General features: G+C 41.6%; 1 protein-coding gene across 4 annotated transcripts in view; it reads right to left on the bottom strand.

The window, feature by feature from the left end:
* The window catches only part of TOLLIP (toll interacting protein), a 37,871-nt gene extending 16,147 nt beyond the window's left edge, over positions 1–21,724 (bottom strand). Inside the window, exons 1-3 of one of the 4 annotated variants that reach the window (XM_079986716.1) lie at positions 21,427–21,724; positions 2,251–2,400; positions 1,162–1,344 (exon numbers count right to left, since the gene is read on the bottom strand). In XM_079986716.1, the coding sequence (XP_079842842.1) occupies positions 1,162–1,344; positions 2,251–2,289 (222 nt within the window). In that variant the 5' untranslated portion in view covers positions 2,290–2,400; positions 21,427–21,724. Of the gene's footprint in view, positions 1–1,161; positions 1,345–2,250; positions 2,401–20,772; positions 20,924–21,223; positions 21,401–21,426 lie in introns of those variants that run through there. The other 3 variants (XM_079986713.1, XM_079986714.1, XM_079986715.1) reach the window with 3 other exon arrangements.
* Between the last annotated feature and the right edge of the window lie 78 nt (positions 21,725–21,802).

The raw sequence follows: 21,802 nt of genomic DNA, 5'->3' as shown, positions 1-21,802 counted from the left end.
AAACATTACAATAATGCACACAGATGGCTACTTAAAGCCTCTAAAGAACAGTGGGAACAGGTCAGATCAAATTATGGCCAACCCCCTGTAGACCACATTTGACAGATGGGCAGAGCTACAGAGGAATACAGTCATACCTCATGTTACGTTTGCTTCAGGTTGCATGTTTTCAAGTTGTGTCCTGGTGCGGCCCGGAAGTACCGAAAAGGGTTATTTCCAGGTTTCGCTGCTCATGCATGCACATACACGGAAAATGACGTCACACGCATGCAAAGAAGCGGTGAATCGCAACCCGTGTGTGCACAGACATGGGTTGCGTTCCTTTCAGGTTGCGAAGGGGGCTCCGGAACGGATCCCGTTCGCAACCAGAGGTACCACTGTAATCAAAAAACCACTCTATGGCTCCTGGTTGTTTCTTTGCAGCTCCAGTTTTCTGTCCCACTCAAAGTCAACAATGTCAGGTGAGTGACATGTGTGTGTGGTGTGGCCAAGGGAGAACAGCCTTGTGGGGCTACACTGGAAGGCGAGACAAGCCTAACTTGGCAAGAAGCTTCTCACCCATGCTCTAAAGTAAATAAACTTAATTCATGCAAGTGAAACATTGCCTTGGAGAATTACCAGCATGAGAACTAGGAGCTACCTAGTTTGGGAGAAAAAAGTAACTGCCAGATGGATGCATGAACTGATTTTTATGTTTAAGAAAACATTATATTTTTGCACTGACAATATGAAGTGTTTGCATTTATAGTGAAAGGGAAATAATTTCTGTGAGAGTTGCTATCTGGAGCTAATTTTGGGAGGCACAGGAGGCTGCATGGGGGAATTGGAATTGGAAGCAATTGCCTGCCCTCCTTTCCCCATTAGCAGAGGCACTGAACAGATCAAAAGCCCTTCCATAAGCACAACGATACAGATTTCATAGTGTTTTGCCAATTTTGCTTAAGGAAGCAGACAAAGGTTGTTTTTTTTTTTTTTTTTAGGCTCAGCTCTCAATACAGACTACCTAGGATAAAGGACAGAAAACAAAAATGACCGTAGAGGCCCAAAGAGAATGTTCTCAATTAGTATGAACTGAAACTTCATACTAATTGTGCCCCCCAAACATCCCTCCTCCCCTAAGCCAACCTCTTTACAAATCAGGGTGTTTTTTAACGCTCTTACCTCGTCAAAGATTTCCAGATAGAAAGAATCCACTCCAGGTGGAACAGTGCACTGAATAACTTTGTTCCATCGGGGATTCTTGGCTCCATTGTGAGCTGTGGGAGTTTCATAGACAGCATAGCCAAGTCGTATTCTGCAGTATGGATCCATGCGTGTCATGCCATAGTTTTTTGCCAATTTTGCCTAAGGAAGTAGACAAAGGAAATTAATAATGTTGTTATTAGCTTTCCATGCACCTTACTAGACTGAAGTGTCTACGTTTTTTAGTTGCAATCAGCATATTAATGGTGATATCAACCACTGAGAAGTAAAATTTTGTAAACAGAGTAGATTTGAATAAAGATTCAAATTATTTGAATAAAGATTCCATTTAAATACACTCTGCCCACAACACTACAGATTTACTTTGTCCAAGTAGAAATGCTAGCCATAATAAAAAGATGTTCATATTGATTTATTTGTACAAGTTTAGTTTAGGGCTTTTTTGTAATCTGTTAGCAACTGATTTACGTGTTCATAGGGTTTATTTGCTGTGAGAACAAAGTCTGCATTCATTTTCAAGGTATACATAGACAAAAATAGCATAACCTTAGATAATGAATCTCCAAAATCTTTGAAGTTTTTTCATTTAAATATTTTCCAGTTACATTGAACCAGTTATTCCAAAATCACCACAGAGCTACTAAAACTTTTCATGTTCTAAATAAGCACTTCAAAACCACCACAAAAATGTTAAATGTCTGAAGTAAGATGATGAAAAACCTACTGATGGAGAGCACATGTTCTCTCAGTTCCTATATACTGCCTTCACAGTAGATGCTGATGAGTGGTTTCATAGGAAGATTACACTAATATGCACTGAAATCATGCAATTCTGAACATAAATAGCAAGTGAAAACTGTATGCAGTTAGTTGTACCCTGCAAGATCAATGCAAACTGCTTATTAGCCAGGAACCAGTGATACTCTTTTTAAAGCTACTGTCAGCGTCTGTGCATAACAACTATGACAACACTGTATTTAGCACTACATCCCAGGAATCTACAAAATGTGAACATGTGCCACATCTAACATGTACATTTCAAAATACCTGTACTACAGTGATGCTCAGTCTCCCAACAGTACCCATTGCTCCTCCGTACTGTAATTGTTGAGCTGCTTGAGCATCCAATTGGATCTGTTGCTGTTGCTGAGTTGGGGTGATGCGAAGGAAATCTTGAGGAAGTTCACCAATATACACCTGTACAAGAAACACATAAACCAAAAATATAATCCTCTTTGTTCCACCCTGCAATCTCCTATTTGGTCCTTATAAATATATTTCACTCACAACTCGCTAGTATCCCCCTATCTACTTTGTAACCCCACTTCAACATAAGCTGCCAAGAAGAACTGGGTGCATTATGAGACACGTACAACTAATGCAAAACTGACTCTTTTAGACATCTGAAATGGAAATCCATAATAATAAATATTGTGAAAATTGACACCACTATGATTAGGACTCCCAAGCCCCAGGTAAAAGGGACATCAATGAAACAGGGAAATACCTGATTTGAGAATTTGAAGAGCTAAAGCAAGGTTGAGCTTTTTGGGCAAGATCACAAAAATATTTGATATTTTCGAACTATTTTTAAAGGAAATCGGCAAAAATGACTCTGCTGACATGGGTTGCCATACATCTGGATTTTCCTGGACATGTTGCTGATCTCCACCCAGACACTGCTTCCGACTGTAGTATTCCGGGTATGTCCAGGAAAGTCTGGACGTATAGCAACCTTAACTGCTAAAGATAAAGTTTAGTTGATTTTATTATTTATCTAACCGTGGCTAGTGACTGTTAGCTATCTCCAGTACTTTTTTTCTAAAAAAATGTTTAAGGGTACTCTCATTTTTCTACTCATATTGAAATACTGCCCCTCAATGAGGCCAAACGTAGATTCACAAAATGTTTAGGGGTATGCGTACCCCTGCGTACTCCCAGAGAAAAAGCACTGGCTATGCCTCTTTAGGATTGAAAGAAAGAAAAATGAGATGAATTTTTATAAGTCATCCAATAAAAAACCCAGATACAAAATTTTGTGGAGTATTTTCTAACAAAGTGTGCCTACAATGTAGCTTGGGTCTCAAAAAAAGGTACATGTGTTTTGTGACAGGAGCAGAGTACTATAATCTGCTTGTTTCAACAAGTTTGCTCTTTTTACCCCAAGCTACCCCAAGCTAAAGTAAGAAGCTAAAGTAAGTGGAAAGGACCTAACAGAAGCAGAAGACATCAAGAAGAGGTGGCAAGAATACACAGAGGAATTATACCAGAAAGAAACGGATGTCTCATATACCCCAGGTAGTGTGGTTGCTGACCTTGAGCCAGACATCCTGGAGAGTGAAGTCAAATGGGCCTTAGAAAGCACTGCAAATAACAAGGCCAGTGGAAGTGATGGTATTCCAGCTGAACTATTTAAAATTTTAAAAGATGATGCTGTTAAGGTGCTACACTCAATATGCCAGCAAGTTTGGAAAACTCAGCAGTGGCCAGAAGATTGGAGAAGATCAGTCTACATCCCAATCCCAAAGAAGGGCAGTGCCAAAGAATGCTCCAACTATCGCACAATTGCACTAATTTCTCACGCTAGCAAGGTTATGCTTAAAATTCTACAAGGAAGGCTCAAGCAGTATGTGGACCGAGAACTCCCAGAAGTGCAAGCTGGATTTAGAAGAGGCAGAGGAACCAGAGACCAAATTGCAAACATGCGCTGGATTATGGAGAAAGCTAGAGAGTTCCAGAAAGACATTTACTTCTGCTTCATTGACTATGCAAAAGCCTTTGACTGTGTCGACCATGGCAAACTATGGCAAGTTCTTAAAGAAATGGGAGTGCCTGATCACCTCATCTGTCTCCTGAGAAATCTCTATGTGGGACAAGAAGCTACAGTTAGAACTGGATATGGAACAACTGACTGGTTCAAAATTGGGAAAGGAGTACGACAAGGCTGCATTTTGTCTCCCTGCTTATTTAACTTATATGCAGAATTCATCATGCGAAAGGCTGGGCTGGATGAATCCCTAGCCGGAATTAAGATTGCCGGAAGAAATATCAACAACCTCAGATATGCAGATGACACAACCTTGATGGCAGAAAGTGAGGAGGAATTAAAGAACCTTTTATTGAGGGTGAAAGAGGAGAGCACAAAATATGGTCTGAAGCTCAACATCAAAAAAACGAAGATCATGGCTACTGGTCCCATCACCTCCTGGCAAATAGAAGGAGAAGAAATGGAGGCAGTGAGAGATTTTACTTTCTTGGGCTCCATGATCACTGCAGATGGTGACAGCAGCCACGAAATTAAAAGACGCCTGCTTCTTGGGAGAAGGGCAATGACAGGCCTAGACAGCATCTTGAGAAGTAGAGACATCACCTTGCCAACAAAGGTCCGTATAGTTAAAGCTATGGTTTTCCCAGTAGTGATGTATGGAAGTGAGAGCTGGACCATAAAGAAGGCTGATCGCCGAAGAATTGATGCTTTTGAATTATGGTGCTGGAGGAGACTCTTGAGAGTCCCATGGACTGCAAGAAGATCAAACCTCTCCATTCTGAAGGAAATCAGCCCTGAGTGCTCACTGGAAGGACAGATTGTGAAGCTGAGGCTCCAGTACTTTGGCCACCTGATGAGAAGAGAAGACTCCCTGGAGAAGACCCTGATGTTGGGAAAGATGGAGGGCACAAGGAGAAGGGGGCGACAGAGGACGAGATGGTTGGATAGTGTTTTCGAGGTTACCAGCATGAGTCTGACCAAGCTGCGGGGGGCAGTGGAGGACAGGAGTGCCTGGCGTTCTCTGGTCCATGGGGTCACGAAGAGTCGGACACGACTAAACAACTAAACAACAACAACAACAACTCCTGCTCATTGGCATACCAACATTTATGAAATTCAAGATTCTTAAGAAGAAGAGGAGTTTGGATTTGATATCCCGCCTTTCACTCCCTTTAAGGAGTCTCAAAGCGGCTAACATTCTCCTTTCCCTTCCTCCCCCACAACAAACACTCTGTGAGGTGAGTGGGGCTGAGAGACTTCAAAGAAGTGTGACTGGCCCAAGGTCACCCAGCAGCTGCATGTGGAGGAGCGGAGACGCGAAACCGGTTCCCCAGATTACAAGACTACCGCTCCTAACCACTACACCACACTGGCTCTCTAACATAAAGGAAAGGTAGAAAACTGTGTTTATTTAATATTCCACAATGCAAAGAGTTCTAAAACTGTAGATCATAGGTAAAGCCTATATTAACACTGTAGCAGTCTTTTGCTATACTAAATGAGGTAACATGTTAGGGATTCTAACAAAAGACAATCGTAACAGGCAAGCTCAACAACCTTCAGTGCCCTGGTTTTTACTTTCTGAAATATGGCAACCCTACCCTAGAATGCTCAACTCAAATACATGTCTTCATAAATAGCATCATTTCCAGGGATATATAGGCCTTGGGCTACAGTTTTTTAATATGGCAGAGAGCTACTCATGTTCTCCAAGATAACATCTTTGAAGTGTAGGAGTTAACACAAAATTTAATTAGCAGAAGCAGCAGCTCCTGCTTCTGCCTCCGGACCGCAGCAAAATTAAATGCAGCTGGTAGGAGCTGAAATGCACTGAAGAAGTTTCAAGAGGAGGAATACTGCTGTCCTACAAAGACTAGTTTAGGGCTCCTTCAAGAGTATCAAGAATATCACAGCTAAGCATGAAAACCCCCCAAGTAACATACAAAGACATCTCAATATGTTGTGGATTCTGTAATGGAAAAAGCATTCTTGCCTTTAAAAGGAAACATTTTTGCAAGTGATTTTCCTCAACTTCCCCCTGGCAGCTAACACTGACACTATGACCAACTATATCACTAGCAGCATAGTATTGAATTCCTCATCCATTACTAGTATGCCTTTCATTGTCCCTAGAAAATTGTCTGAAAAACTAAAGTTTATCTGAACATACGTATTTTTTAATCCAGAGAATTCCCAGAGCAACTCATTTACAAAACCACTAAAATTCGCAAGCAGTAAAATCAGTTTAGAACACAATAACAAAATAAGACATAATGCAAGAACTGCAAACATCATAACCAGGAAAGGAGTTTTCCTGTGCTAAATAAACCTTCACCAAGGACAAAATCAAAAGTCAGGACAGCACTACTGAAATGACCATATCTCCAGTCACCATCTCTCTTACCTATGGTATCCAGAGAAGAGCCTCCAAGACAGATCTTAATGTATGGGGAGGTTTGTGGGGGGAGGGGGGGATTGGTACTTAAGATATCCAGGCCTCAAGCTCCTTGGGCTTTAAAAGTTAAAATCACCACTTTGAATCATTCTTGGAAACAGACCACTGACAAATTGTCCTGCATTAACTCCGTATCACTCTTTACTGCCTGCCAAACAGCTGGATCTAGAACATCTTGTTTTCTGATGATTCTGCTAAATAAGAATATTGTCCTACAATATGCAAATGCTTCAGACTAGAAACTAATGATGAAGAAAAATCTAATGAAAAATCTGATGAAGAAAACTAATGATGAAGAAACTAAAGATGAAGAAAAATGTCTATCAATTTAAAATAAAATGAACGTTTATTTTTTAAAACATATTGTAAAGTTGTGTAAGGAAAGACCTATCCTGGTTACAAACTTGTAAAATAAGACAGTCTTATCTTAGTTACACAGTATACCAAAATTATCACCTTAAGTTATATAAATAACAAGTCCAAATTGCTCTATATGATCATTTGCTCTGCAGAAAAGTCTACTTTAAAAACACTTTCATCCTTTGTTTCATGTTACGCACCTCTCAGTTCAGTTTCAGAGAGAGGACAGAAGTAACTTGTAAAACCTCTGTACGATACTGCACAGACATTTAAGCAGTATGCAGGAGGGAAACTTATATTTATGCTTGAGAACCAGAATGAAATGCACTCTCAATTGGTTTTACACACAAGGCAGAAAAACAAATTATAGGTCACAACTATCACAGAATCTTAGAGTTGGAAGGGACATCAAGGGACATCTAGTCCAACTCCCTGCAATGCAGGAATCTCAGCTAAAGCATCCATGACAGATGGCCATCCAATCTCTGTTTAAAAACCTCCAAGGAAGGAGAGTCCACCACCTCTCGTGGGAGTCTGTTCCACCGATGAACAGCTCTTAGTGTCAGAAAGTTTCTCAGAATGTTTAGTCAGAATCTCCTTTCATGCAACTTGAAGCCATTGGTTCGAGTCCTACCTTCCTGAGCAGGAGAAAACAAGCATGATCCCCCTTCATGTGACAGCCCTTAAGCTATTTGAACATGGCTATCATATCTCCTCTTAGTCTCCTCTTTTTCAGGCTAAACATACCCAGCTCCTTCAAGTGTTTCTCATAAGGTTTAGTTTCCAGACCCTTGATCATCTTGGTTGCCCTCGTCTGTACATGTTCCAGCTTGTCAACATCCTTCTTAAATTGTGGTGCCCAGAACTGGACACAGTATTCCAAGTGTGGTCTGACTAAGGCAGAATGCAGTGGTACTATTACTTCCCTTGATCTGGACACTATACTTCTGTTGATGCAGCCCAGAACAGCATTAGCTTTTTTTGCTGCTGCATCACACTATTGACCCATGTTAAGCTTGTGGTCCACCAAGACCCCTAGATCCTTTTCACATGTACTGCTAGTAAGCCAGGTGTCCCCCATCCTATATTAGTGCATCTGGTTCTTCCGTCCAAAGTTACATCTGTCCCTACTGAAATTCATTTTGTTAGCTTGCGCTCAGTTCTCCAATCTGTTAAGGTCATTTTGAATTCTGATTCTGTCTTCTGCTGCTTTAGCTACCCTTCCCAGTTTAGTGTCATCAGCAAATTTGATGAGCATCCCCTCAATTCCTTCATCCAAGTTGAACAACAGACCCAGGACAGAATGCTGCAGCACCCCACTTTTCACTTTTTTCCAGGATGACGAGGAACCATTAATGAGTTCTCTTTGGGTTTGGTCAGTCAACCAGCTATAAATCCACCTAACAGTTACCTTGTTCAACCCACATTTTACCAGCTTCCTCACAAGAATATCATGGGGGACTTCAAAAGCCTTACTGAAATCAAGATACACTATGTCCACAGCATTTCTCTGATCCACCAAGTTTTTAATTCCATCAAAAAATGGTAATACCAATGGTGTTACCCCCGTCCAGCAGTCCAAATAGTCTTTAACACACACACTGATTTTCCTAATAAGCAAAAGCAAGCTAGCCAACTTAAGAAATTGGCTTCTACATAAGATTCATAGACTAGATGCTGTTTGTCAAAAACTGCGGTTTGGAAGTTGTACCACAAAAGTCTATCAAAGTTAAGATTCTTCAATATTGACAATGTATAACATAATTAATTTACAATTATAAAAATACAATGGAAAAAGTAAAGATCCATATTAAAAGGTGGGGGACGGACCCTATCAAAAATGAGAACCAGGAATTCAACAAAAGGCCCAAAAAGTACACAGTGCTATAGAGTTGGTACAGTACACTGGGTAAGAGACAAAGGGTGGAAACCAATATTGTGCCAGCAAAATGTTGGTTGGGGGGTTGCTGACGGCTGCAGGGTGAAGAAGTTTGTGCAAGCTTAAGTCCATTCTGGAAGCAGGACACCACAACTGCATAGCTCCCTGAGCTATGAGGTAACCTTTGGATCAAATTTTACCCCTGCAATTACCTTTAGGCAAGTCACTATCTCTCCATCTCTGTTCCTTACCAGCAAGCTTGGGGTGATACTAACTTATATTATAGGATAAATAAAGTAAGTGGAGTGTTGTCAACATTATGTAACTGGTTTAAGGTTCGATTCTTTCTTTTACTGCTCCCTTAATGTTGTTCTGTGATTTATAATGTTTTTTAAACTGTTAATAGCTTTGAAGTCACTTGTGACATGAAGTGGTATATAAGCATATTTTTAATGATAATAATGGGCTACTGTTAAAGTGCACAAAATCTGAACATCACAATATCTTTGATTATAACCAAAACTGAATCTTCTGAATTTGGCAACTGATATAGGATACAACTTAGGAGAATCCTTTATTTATTTATTTATTTATTTATAAAACTTTCACTTGTTTTATAAAACTTTCACTTGTTTTTGCATAACACTAAAGAAACATGATATCTGAACACAGTAAGATCATTCAAGACAACAACAAAAGCTTGGATCCTAAACAGCCTAATGTTAAGTTAATTGAAGGAGGCTGCTGAAGGAGGGGGAAATTGTCCAAAATCAGGCAAACTTCTATCTGATTTGGACCATCCTTCCTGAATAGCACCTCTTCAGCCCCAACCACCATTACCCAGATGGCTGCCCAGGTTGGGGATGGGGGTAGGATAGAACAGGTAGGAAAATATGCTTCTGTAAAGTTGCTTTAGTTAACTTGTATTATGATCCAAACTGTTTTCATACTGATTGTTTGTGCACACATTCAAAACCGGATCTATGATGCACAAAAGAAGTCCTCTTCTCTACACTACAACTCTTTCCTTATTATCTCAAAACCACCCTATTCTGTATTTTGAGAGGGTTCTGTTTATTGGATTGAGTGCCCCAACTGCAATGCTAGTATTATGTAAAATATAAATCCTATTAATACTTATTGAATGTGCCTGTAACACAGACTACTAATACATCCCCCGAGCCACATACCTCTACTATTTTCTAAGCTTACAATTTACTTATTATCCTAAAAAGCTGAGTGCCTTCTCACTCCACTAGCTGAACACAAGAGCACAGCAGGATATTTTTTTGAAGTTCTAAATATGAGCAATGAACTTTGTTTTTAAAGAGCTTTCAAGCCAAGTTTTTTCTAAGCTCCAACTGAAGCATGCATACATGCTTAAAAAAACAAAACACCAAACAGTAACTTCAACCAAAAAGCAGCAGGGATTATACAGAGTGCACCTGTCTAGCAACGCACAGAGATAAAAACTAGAAAAGCAGACTTTACAAGTCTTTTCAGTTTAAGCCTCCATAAATCTACTCCCCAGGCGAAACTGTCCCTGTCCCTCTGGCACAGCAGGGCGCACAGCAGCAGAGAGATTCCCCAGAGTTCTCTGAAAATTGCAGAGAACTGAAAGCAGCACCTTATATCAAGGTGGGCAGAAGATAGATGAGGCTCTATTACCTAACATGTGGGTGACTGGCAGCGTAAGTATAAAAGCTTAATCTCCCATCACTTTAAACAACTGCAACAAAAAAGGAACCCCCTTAAATTTGTTTGCCGAAGTGAAGAAATCTTGGGCAAGGAGGAGGAGAAACTAGGAATGGATTTTTATGTGTAATGGCTCAGTTTTGCTACTAAAAACAACTTCCTTGACTGAGAATGGGCTTCGATACACTCTAGCTCAGTTCTAAGTGTATGTCCCCCACCCTGCCACAAATCTGCACCCGGCTCCAATTGGTGAATGTAGGGTTCGGAGTAGACATTTATAGATTAGTACTAAGGCTCCAAACCTGCAGTCTGCGTTGGATGTCTCCAATCTCATACTTTAAATGCATGAGGGAACTATGTTTTTTTCAAAGCTATGTCACTTGAGTTGTAAAAATAGCATTTGTGCTGTCATTTACATGAAAGGCATTTCCCTCACCTATTAGTTAGAACTAGGAACATCTTGTATGTATTTCCATCTCTTACGTTTGTTGAACTGGGTTATCTGTAATACATGTAATTGTTAGATTGTTAATGAAGCCACAAACTACAAGTATTTATTTTAAGAACAGTTTAGAAAGGCACGTAAAGGAGTATATCCATCTCAAAATCTGTTTGGTATGCTAATTAGAGCCAGTTCATGAGAACCGCAAAGCTCAACTATTTATTCACTCACAGCTGCAGAGAAGTGCAAACATAGTCTTGTCATTTAAACGTACTGTACAAGATTTTTAAAAATCTTTTGACCATATTATTTCTTCTAAAATAAGCCTTTTTATGGGTAGTTTTGCACTGTCAACCCCCACATACTTTTTGAAATAAGCTAAACTCCACATGAAATAGTATAGTGCCATTACAGATAAGCAAACTGATCTCAAAGAATTCTGAACTCCCACACAATGCATTTCCAAAGCAGACTGTCCTTGCCTAGCAATGGGGAAAAGTATCATTACAGTAGAGGAAAAATGGTTGTCGGATTAACTGCCTTTGAAGGCAATATACCTTCAAAGGCCATATTGGCTGTGGGTCTTGGGGGAACTGCTCCTTGCCTTGCAGGCCTCTTCTGCCAAGCCTAGGAGGGTATGGCCCAGACTAACTGCAGTACAAAAGCTGAGACACCTGAATGGGCTCTTGGGTTGGGTATTGCTTAGTGGGTCTTGTTGTTATTATTATTACTCAAGTTGTTTTAAATGGTTTTCAACTACTTTTTAACTCAGTTTAAATTTGGGTTTTTGTCGCTTTTAACTGAAAGACATGGGATGTGCCTGGGAAGAGATTAGTTGGGAAGAATGGGGCGGGGGGGGGGCAATCACAGTGGTTCAGGGTAGGGGTTGTGGGAGACAGGACAGGCTAGGTAATAGACACGTGGCAGTTAGTGACTGTGCCATGTGCCAGTCCCCTCTTCTAACCAGGGGAGTTGTCCTCTCAGTCAGTCCTCAGGTCTGCAGCTGCTGTTGCTGAATGCCAGGTCAACTGAGTAAGATCTCATTTATACATGATTTGACTGTGGATGAGGAGGCTGATCTGGTCTGTATGACTGTGACCTGCGTGGGTGAGCAGAGTTGAGTTGGTCTCATGCAGCTGTGCCTACCTGGATAGTCAGTGCAGCATCAGGGCAGACTTGAGGGTCGAGGAGGGGGAGCTGCTGTGGTCTATTCCACTTGTCCAGAACGCCTACATTCCATGGCTTTTTATATGTGTTTGTGGGAAGGGGAGTTCTTGGTTTGGTTTTTGTTTTAATATGTTTCTGGTATTCTCATTTTTTTGATTTTCTGTTGTGAACTGCCCTGGGATCTTCAGATGAAGTGCAGTATACAAATTGAATAAATAATAACCACAACAATAAAACAAAATGAGAAAAACTAAGAGCTAACATGAAGTGAAATGCTACACTTGCACAGGAATATCATTTGAATGAATGAATACCTTGTATTGACATTGTTATTTCCTTGAAGGTGGCAGTTGCTAAAGCACCATCACTGGTGGCTGCATGTACAGCTATGAGAAGGTACCAGCTAAGGCAAACAGCACCCTCTCTGCAAGCCCACCATAGCCTGAAGGAAGTCCTATACACTCCAAAACTGACTGTCCTGTGCGAACTGGTCCTAAGGTTCAAACTATGTGTATGTGAAATATATGAATATTCTCTAGATTTACTTCAAATGCATTAGTTACATAAAGAATAAGGCTTAGGGCAGTGAAGTTTCCAGTACAACAATTTGCTTTACCTTTTTGATATCTTAAGATATGCTTTTTGTCCATTAAGACATTATCTATGCTACAGAAGAGATGCAACAGATTTTGCAAAGGCCCCCAGGCTACAAAAGTGTCTGACATTTATTGGGGGTTTCAATGTTTGATTTAATTTATGGCATTTGGGGACAAATTTCACTACTTTCTCTGAGTACAGGATACATTTTAAATTGCTTTCAAAATGAAAGCTGAAGTTATAGTTACAGTGGTTGAGTTAGAACAAATAATGTAACAGTCTGCAAGTAAACAAAGTAATTCTCTTGCTCACTGCTAGAAACTAAATCACTACAAGGCTAAAGGATGTAAGCGAAGATACTTCACAATCCACAAGGGTATCAACAAGAAATTCATATCCCATCCCTGTTACCAAAACAGAACAGCTTATACTGTACTATAAACAAGCCTAGACAGGTACACTTGATTTTAAGTGTGAAAACTATAAAATAATAGAATCACAGAATTGTAGATTTGGAAGGGACTCCCCACAGGCAATCTGCCAAAGTGTAGGGCCTTACATTTGTCCCTACTGAAATTCATTTTGTTAGTTTTGGCCCAGTTCTCCAATTTGTTATAGCAATCGTGAATCCCTATTCTGTGGCAATAGCTATCCCTCCCAATTTGGTGTGGTCTGAAAGAGACAGGAGTGCTGCTCTATTGGCATTTCACCAAAATAAGAACAAAGATACAAGACAAACAAATTACAATACCCCCAGGGGCACGCCAATGGATACTTAGTAATAGTGGGCAATGATCAACAGTAGGAAATACAAATAGAAAAATTTGAAGGAGTTCTTGAAGTCAATTATGTCCTTTTCACAAAATACAAGTGCAGGTTGAGCTGATGTATATTTTATGAGTTGAGGACCAGAACTAACAGTGTATGCAACAACACCATGAGAAAATGCACAAAAGGGTACATAATTGTGAACTCCATCCCTACAGGCCACTCAATAAAGCCTTACCTCTGCTATGAACTGTCTAGACTAGAATCTAGAGCAGGCATAGGCAAACTCGACCCTCCAGATGTTTTGGAACTATAACTCCCATCATCCCTGACCACTGGTCCTGTTAGGTAGGGATGATGGGAGTTGTAGGCCAAATACATCTGGAGGGCCAAGTTTGCCTATGCCTGACCTAGAGTGTAGATGGGCTAAGGATTGGATATGATCCCAGGAGAAGTCCCTCTCCCACCCTACAATATGGTAGGGATGATTACAGTGACTTACCCGTTGTAAGGATAACTAGATAATGCATATGAAGTGCTATGAACACAAGGAACACTATGCAAATGTTATGTATTATTTATGAAGGAGGCCTCTCATGCTTTTGTCAAATGATCAAGAGAAAAAATGGAGGTGGGAGAAGCTTTTTCTGCAATGTCATTAGGCCATTTGATGGGCAACCAAGAAGTAAATGGAAGATACCTGAATGAAGCAGGTAATCTAATCTTGAAGAAGAATGCATAGCAGTTATTTTGGTATGAATATTCTAAACAATTCTGGATAGGTCTCCCCATCCCTTGCCTACTGAAATCCTGTGAAGTTCAGGTGGGGTGGAGTAGATGGTCCAAAAATAAATTAATGCTATATATCCATATTGGAAGGTGGCACAAGATTAAGGTCAAATGCAAGTGAAGGTTAGCCAATTGACTAGAGCAGAGGTTTTCAACCTTTTTGAGTTCACGGCTCCCTTTACCAAGTACATTCTTTCTGCGGCACCCTTGTGGGGCTCGGGAGCCCAGTTATGTCACCCCTTGCCTGGAGAGCTATCAGCCTTTCATCATTTTTCAAACAGCCTACCTTGTGGAATGTTCCCTCAGCTTCCTCTCCTCTTCCCTTGGTCTCTGAGCTGCCCCCACCCCAACCAGAGACTGGCCAACACCTTACCTTGGGAGGCAGCAACGGGTGCTGCCAGACCTGCGTGGCAGAAAGGCTCCCCTTCAGCACCAGGCACTCAGCTCCAAGGCAGGCCTTTCACACAGCAAAAAAAAAAAGGCCAGCACAGTGCCTGCCTGTCTCCCACTTGTCTGTCCATTCCCAACAGCAAGGGCTGGTAGGCTAGCTGGTTGGGCTTCCTTGCCCACTTGCCTGCTTACTCCGAGGCCGCCTCAGCTCCTGGCAGCCAGCCCCAGAGGCACCATTAACCCGTGGAGCTTGTAGTCAGGGCTGCTGCAACAAACAGCTGTGCAAGCCTTTGGGAGGCAGAGACACAAGAGGGCATCAGAGGGAAGGAAAGAGGGAAAGAGGCCAGTGTTGCTCGCAACACCTCTGACCATCATTCAAGGCATCCCAGAGTGCCATGGCACACTGGTTGAAAAACACTGGACTAGCGATTTAGTCTGCAATCCTTTACACACTTTTGGGAGTAAGTCCCATTTAATTCACTAAGACTTATTTCTGTGTAGACATGCATAGGATTGTGCTGTTAAGGTAATTCTGAGTTGATTTAGTGTATTGTTCATAGGAATAGCAAATACCTTCCTCCAGTTAAGAAAGAATAGACTTACCGTATTTTTCGCTCTATAACACGCATCTGACCATAACACACACGTAGTTTTTAGAGGAGGAAAACAAGAAAAAAATATTCTGAATGAAACAGTGGGTGCATGATTTTTATGGTTCATGCTGTGGCCACAGACATGTGATCTGATGGTGAGTTTGGGGTAGCCCAATGCAAAAATCCTGAGGATCCATGCTTTGTAACCACGTTTTAAGTGGGGAGGGAAGGAAAAGCACTCAAGGGACAAGGAGCACTCGTGGAGAAGGAGCTTTTCGGCGAGCTGAGCGGGGAGGAGGGAGGGAAAGAGCACTGTTGCTTTAAAGGTATACTTAAGGTACTTGCCCTGTGCCTGGGTTTTTTTCCATTTAACAGTTTGCAGCCTTTTCCTTCCGTTCCTTGTTTTGAGGCAGAATAGATTTGAGCAAGTGAGGAGGACTTGGATTGCAGGGGATTCACCATTAGCTGTGTAAAAGCGCTCCTCCTTGTAGCCTGAGTGATAAGCAGCCACCAGCAGCAATAGAATGGAGCACAATAAAGTGGTAGGGGCACTAAGACCCAGACAATGCTCGAATCTATCCTGCCTGAAAACAAGCTGCTCCCTCCCAGCGGATCAGCTGAGACGCGGGGATTTGCGAAGTTTTCCCCTCTCCCTCATCCCCAGCCTTTTTTTTTTAACTTCCTGATTTTCACTGTGTGGCTCAGAGCTCGAGGTTGGTTTTATTTTGCTGCTGGTTGCTTAAATTTTATCTTTCCTGCCGTCCCTCTGCAGCCTCATTGCTCTGTTTAGAGAGCGCACCGACCTTTGCTAGCGTCTGTCCCTCCTCCCGTGTAAGCGGCTGCTGCCCGCTTTGCTGCCATGGCTCTCCTTCCCTCCCTCCTCCCCGGCTCCAGGTCGCTTTAAAGCAAGCAAAGCGAGAGCCTCGTAGAGTGTGTAAGCGGCTCCCGCTTTGCTTGACTGACGGCAGCCATGGCTCCGATCCGTGCATTCGCTCCTTAACACGCACAGGCATTTTCCCTTACTTTCTAGGAGCAAAAAAGTGCGTGTTTTGGAGCGAAAACTACGGTACATGTTCAATAAGGTTTTATTAAATTCCCCCAGTGATGCTTTGAAAGGATATAAAATGGAATCTTCCAGTTAGTGTTAAGTCAATGCAAATCTCAAGACTTACTCATACTGAGGCATGCCTCATTCGTTTATGCATTATTCAGTTGTCCATCACTTTCCGGTGGTAATTTTGCAAGCAATAAAGCTAAAACCTCACACTTATTTGAATGCAACCCCCACTGAACTCTGGCTTATTTCTCCCAGATAATTGAGTATAAACCTTTGCTGTCACTGTAGCTGCACTACTGGTTTTAAAAGGAGCTGCTATGGGAGCCAACTCAGGAATCTGTTTTGATAGAGCAAGTGCAAACGCAGAAGATAATGGAGGAGGCTGCTGTTGAACCTCAAGTAATACAAATGGAGAAGCCCGAAGCCCTACAGGAGCATAAGCCGTTGTTGTTGAATCTGGAGCGGGCCAGGGGGGGTCTGGAGTTGTGGGGCCCCTTAAGTTTGGAGGGACTTTGAAACATGTTTTTAAATATTTTCTGGACTACACTGTTGACTGTGGGGAATGGGACTGTGGGGAATGGGCCGATCTGCTGAGGAGAGATGGAGATATTTTTGAGTTGGAACATCCCCGAGACCTACTCCTCAATGAGAAAGGAAAGAAATTAAGAAAGAGATCTACAAAAGACAAGGTAAAGTGCAAGTACAAATAAGAAGAAGACCTGCAGAAGGGACATGGAAAAGACTTAAGAGCTTCGGATATAAGATTACCAGGTTGATGGACTAGATGGAATGGACAGTAAGGACTGACATAACCCGAGACCAGGAAGAAGAGACGCTAGAGGAAGATTGGAAGAAAACTTTTAAAAATTTATTTTGGGAATTAGTGTAAAATTAATGAGTATTAGGAAAAATGTTGGAATGAAAATATTTGGCTTTAGCAGAAATGTTATAAGGAATTATGTATAAATAAATATTAAGTTTTAAGTCTTAAGGTATTTTGGGGAAGATAAGGTTAAAATAAACCAAGGTAAACTGAATGACAGAATATAGTGAAAGATGGAAAGGATTTGTTGAGTTAATTAATAGGTTAGTCTGTTAAGACAAACTATTTAAAAAAAAATTGAGAAGGATGGAAAGAATTTGCTGAAATAAATAACTAAACTAGAATACAAAAAGGGAGGTGTGAGGAGGTCGATGAAACAAGTTAATGAAAGATAAAGATATGGAATATTGTGTTTTTATTGTTATTGTATTGATTTTTATGTATTCTTTTTTCTTTTTTCCCTCTTTTATGTATTGTTACATATGTTTTGAAAATTTTCTTTTGTTGTTGTTTTCTTCTTTTTCCTTTCTCTGTAATTTTTGAAACTTCTAATAAATATCATTTAAAAAATAAATAAATAAAAGGAGCTGCTATGATCAGATGTATCATACTTTACACCTTCTGAAATGGCACCAATTCAAATTCTATAAAATAGCATTTTTATTACATTTGCAGGTCATCCCACAGCATACTCAGGATGGCGCACAATAAAGAAGGTAAAAACTGAAACACAAAGTTATGATGTAAAGAAAGGGAGGTACAAAAACAAAACAGAACTCAAAACACTGCCCCCCTAGCCAAGAACAAGATTTTTAAAAGATGGCCAGACTATTCACATTATTTATTAAAACAAAAATTAAAAAATAACCTGTGTAAAAAGTAGGGCTGGGTGATATCTGCTTTTCAGTATCATGATATATCACCAGATAAACACTGTGATTTTGAGATATCACAATGTCTTAAGTAAGGATGGAACTACAGTATATAGAGATGAGAAGGGAGACAGACACAAGGGAGATGCAGACACAGAAGGGGAGATGGGAGGAAAGAGGCTTAAACAACAGGGCAAAGTTTATTTTTATGTCATGGCCGATGGTATCAAAGGCCACTGAGAGATCCAGCAGAACTAGGAAACAGCTTTCACCTCTGTCCCTAGCCTGGGGGCCCGTCAGAGATTATCGACCAGCGCGACCAAGGCAGTTCCAGTCCCATAATGAGTCCTGAATCCAGACTGGAAGGGATCCAAATGGTCCACATCCTCCAGGCACGCTTGGAGTTGTTCAGCAACCACCTGCTCAATCACCTTAGTGTTTGCTTCTCACACTAATGACATTTTCAAGAGACAAGATAACATCCATGAAGTAATACTGAGAGATTGTAAACCAAAACTATTATGAACTTAGCCACAGCTTGTAATTTGAGTCATTGTTTCCAATGTGCGCTTTGGCTTGTGCATTTGACAGTATATACTCAATATATGAATCTCACTGAACGCAATAGGATTTGGGGCATGGTAAGGAATTTTAAACTGAGGGTGGGTCATCAAGAACAGGTGTAGACAGTAATACTAGTGGTGGAAGCAACTGTATTTGTGCCCTGGAATGCTATATTAAGTTTTAGTGAAAATGTGTTAAGAGATTGTTTTCTCTTAAGTGGAAGCATGCACAAAGGAAGAAACTGTCATGAATACAATATATTGCTTTCCGCAAAGTTTACATTGCAGCACTATCATGCACATTCTGGAAAAGCAATGGGTCACTGCTAACCTGCGTTTTGATGTAATCTAGGAGGAAGCAGTCATTCATCAGCCTTCCAAAAATTAACAGGTCTAATACTCTACAAGGATGTATCTACAAAGGCCTTTCTGCCAATTCTATCTGTAATGGGTCAAATAGTTCTGGCCTTCAGACTAAAGTGTAGAGAACAAAGCAACCCCTAAAAATGCAGATTGGCTATCCTTCATCTGGGGCTATTTGCTGCCAAAATTGTCTACAGTTATCTGTTTGTAAGGAGAAGCCTGCATGAGCTGATCAGGGACAGACGGACTTATAGACCTTCTTTCCTCTTCAAGTTCAACTACTGTGAACAGAAATTGTTTAAACCCATCACATTTACAGCTCAGTTCTTGACAAAGTATTTGAATGGCTACTACTGTTGATACCAAGAAATAATTCATCAAGGGAGATGACCCGCAGGCAAATCTGACCCTATACAGTTGTCTGTACACAGTACACTGGTAAGATTTCAGTTTTGGCATTTTAAAAAATTAATAATTTTTTTTATTAAAACAATAAGAAAAATGTAAAACTGTGGCCAGAGTAGCCCAAATAATGTGTTGGAATTCCATATATGTGAACTGTCAGTAATACACCACCTTTTAAATACAGATTTCCTCTAGGGCAGAAGACACCATCACAGCTTTGTAATGAAAAGAAAAACTTAGCTCTTTAGCATCCTTCAGTGGCTATGTGGTTACACTACACTTCTAGAAACTGCCTTCTAAAATATAGGAGGAACTGGCAGTACTTGTTTTGGCACTGCAGCCACCTGGCAGAATAGAATGCTTATGCATCACTGTCTCAAGTCTCCCTCTGCACCAAAAATCTGTCAAGACATGAAAATATGATCCAGACAAGAGCCTTAGAATTTTTTGTATCAAATACAGAATCAAGTAATCCAAGGAGACTAAATACAATGGTTTGAATAGTGGAGAGGAAATGCAAGGCAAGCAGGTCTTCTACTCAGCAAGGAAAAAAATACAAAGTGGGAGGGATTATTAAAAGATTATTTTGGCTCCAGACAATAACAATACTGATATCACTGGAAAAAATAAAAATACTAAAATGCTGTATTCTCACAAACACCCCTGAAGAATATATGTATGTATTGCTGTATAACCCGTACTATGTGATTTTATTTGCACTTCATTTGTATATAATTCCCTGTAATTTCAAAAATGTCAAATTAGCCAACATGCAAATACAAGCCCCTTTAGTGCTAACTCCCGGGCACAGAAAAGAATTAGAAAGAAAATCAAGGAGCAAATCAGAGATCTACAAGAAAACAAGACTGATAGAAAACAGAAGATGGCTGACTAGCCTCTATCATCTTAAGTATTTTGTCAAGCCACAACTTCTGAAATGCCTGTGGAAGTGAAAGTTAGAAGTACTTCATTGTGTACATGGGCAAAGGCCAATTCACATACTATGTATTCACTATGTAACGAAATGTCCTATAGGTTACAGGCCAAGACTTCTTCAAAAATGCTTTTTTAAACTTAATTTATTATGTATTTATTTAAAACGTTTGAATGTTAAACCCTTCTTCCTGGTTACTTTTCTTTTTTAAGAAGGACGACTATAATTTGCAATTGGTAGTACTTAATATGTTTGTGTTAAATCTTCTGCAAAGGGGAAAGCCAGTACCGGTATGCAGACCTTATAACACAAGCTTTCAGAATGCTCATCCACTACTGACGTGTATTTCAGAATAAATAAAGCTCCCTTACAGCGAAATCCACGTGTCCTTTTGCACAAATACAGACCTACATTCATAAACATAACATAGACTCTTTTGGAGCCTTCCACGAAGCCACTCTTTGTTTAAAAAGCCGGTACGCTGCGCTAGGACTTTCTCAGCTCTTTTAGGTCAAGAGGGGGGAAAGCGTGGATTTCAAATACGTACCAAAGTTTGTGCAAGTCTCGTTTTTGCAAATACGCGCCCCCCAGCCGAGAGAAGCTCCTATTTGCAGCTTACACACTACACTGCCAAGGACAGAATTACATACCGATGTGAGGAATGACGGAAAACCGTCCTCTTCTTTTAAAACGGGCTTTCCTTAGTTCGGCCTGGCTGTTTCTCGCATTCCCTTCCCTCGCTCGCCCACTTACCCGACGTGGTTAAGACGGAGGCGGAGGAAGAGGAGGGAAAGAGCGAGGAAAGAGGCATGACGACGGGGCAAGACCATTTTCGCGCGTGTCACAAGGTGCGGACGGGCGGAGGGAAATGAAGAAGACACATGGTCCGCCCCATTCCTCCGCCCTGAAGGGAGCTGAGGGGGCCCTCTCGGCCCACGCAGGTAAACGGAACCCGCCGGCCTAACCCTCCGTGGGGCAAACAGGGGCGCCTCCTCGGCCCCCCCGCCACACCCTCGAGGAGAAGGTCCCGGAGTCAGGAGCGGGGAGCGGGTCGTGGGCCCGGGGGACGCGTCGACTGTCACAGCAGCGGCCAGTACTCACCGGGCCCCTCTGAGTGCTAACAGTGGTCGCCATGGCACCTCCCTCAAACCCGGGTGGTCGTCCCTCCTTCCGCCGATGAAACGTCCCTCAATCCGACGCGGCAGAGTCAGCTGATTCCCCCTTCCTTACCGTCTGGCCACGCCCCCAGTCCACCGCTATCCGGCACTGCGCGTGCGCCTGGAGGATCCCACCCCACCCCTCACCCTCAGTAGACGCCGCCGTAAGAACCGTTACGTGATCACGCGCAGGCGCAGGCCAGAGGAGGTTCCGTTCTCAAACTGCCGCCGTCGCGCGCCTCTCATCCTTTATCCTCTCATCCCCTTTTCGCCGCACACGATGGAAATCCCTGAGCCTGCTGCCGTCTAAGGCGCGTGCGCGCCCAGACGGATTTCTTTAGTATCTGGGGCCCGTTGCCGAGGATGTGCCGAATGACAGAAACGGCTCCGCAGGGGCGGCTGAATATTTTAGAAACGTTTTGCTTTAATGGGCCGTTATTAACGTCACTAGCCCCGCCCCGCTTATTAAAAAGTCACCGCCATTTCCCACCACAGCGGACTTTAAGCTAAGGGCTTGCCGCTT

Source organism: Podarcis cretensis, assembly GCF_951804945.1.
Source record: "Podarcis cretensis genome assembly, chromosome: 1".
Lineage (NCBI taxonomy): Eukaryota > Metazoa > Chordata > Lepidosauria > Squamata > Lacertidae > Podarcis > Podarcis cretensis.
Note: the sequence above shows the minus strand (reverse complement) of the source record. Positions and strands in the feature narration are given on the sequence as shown.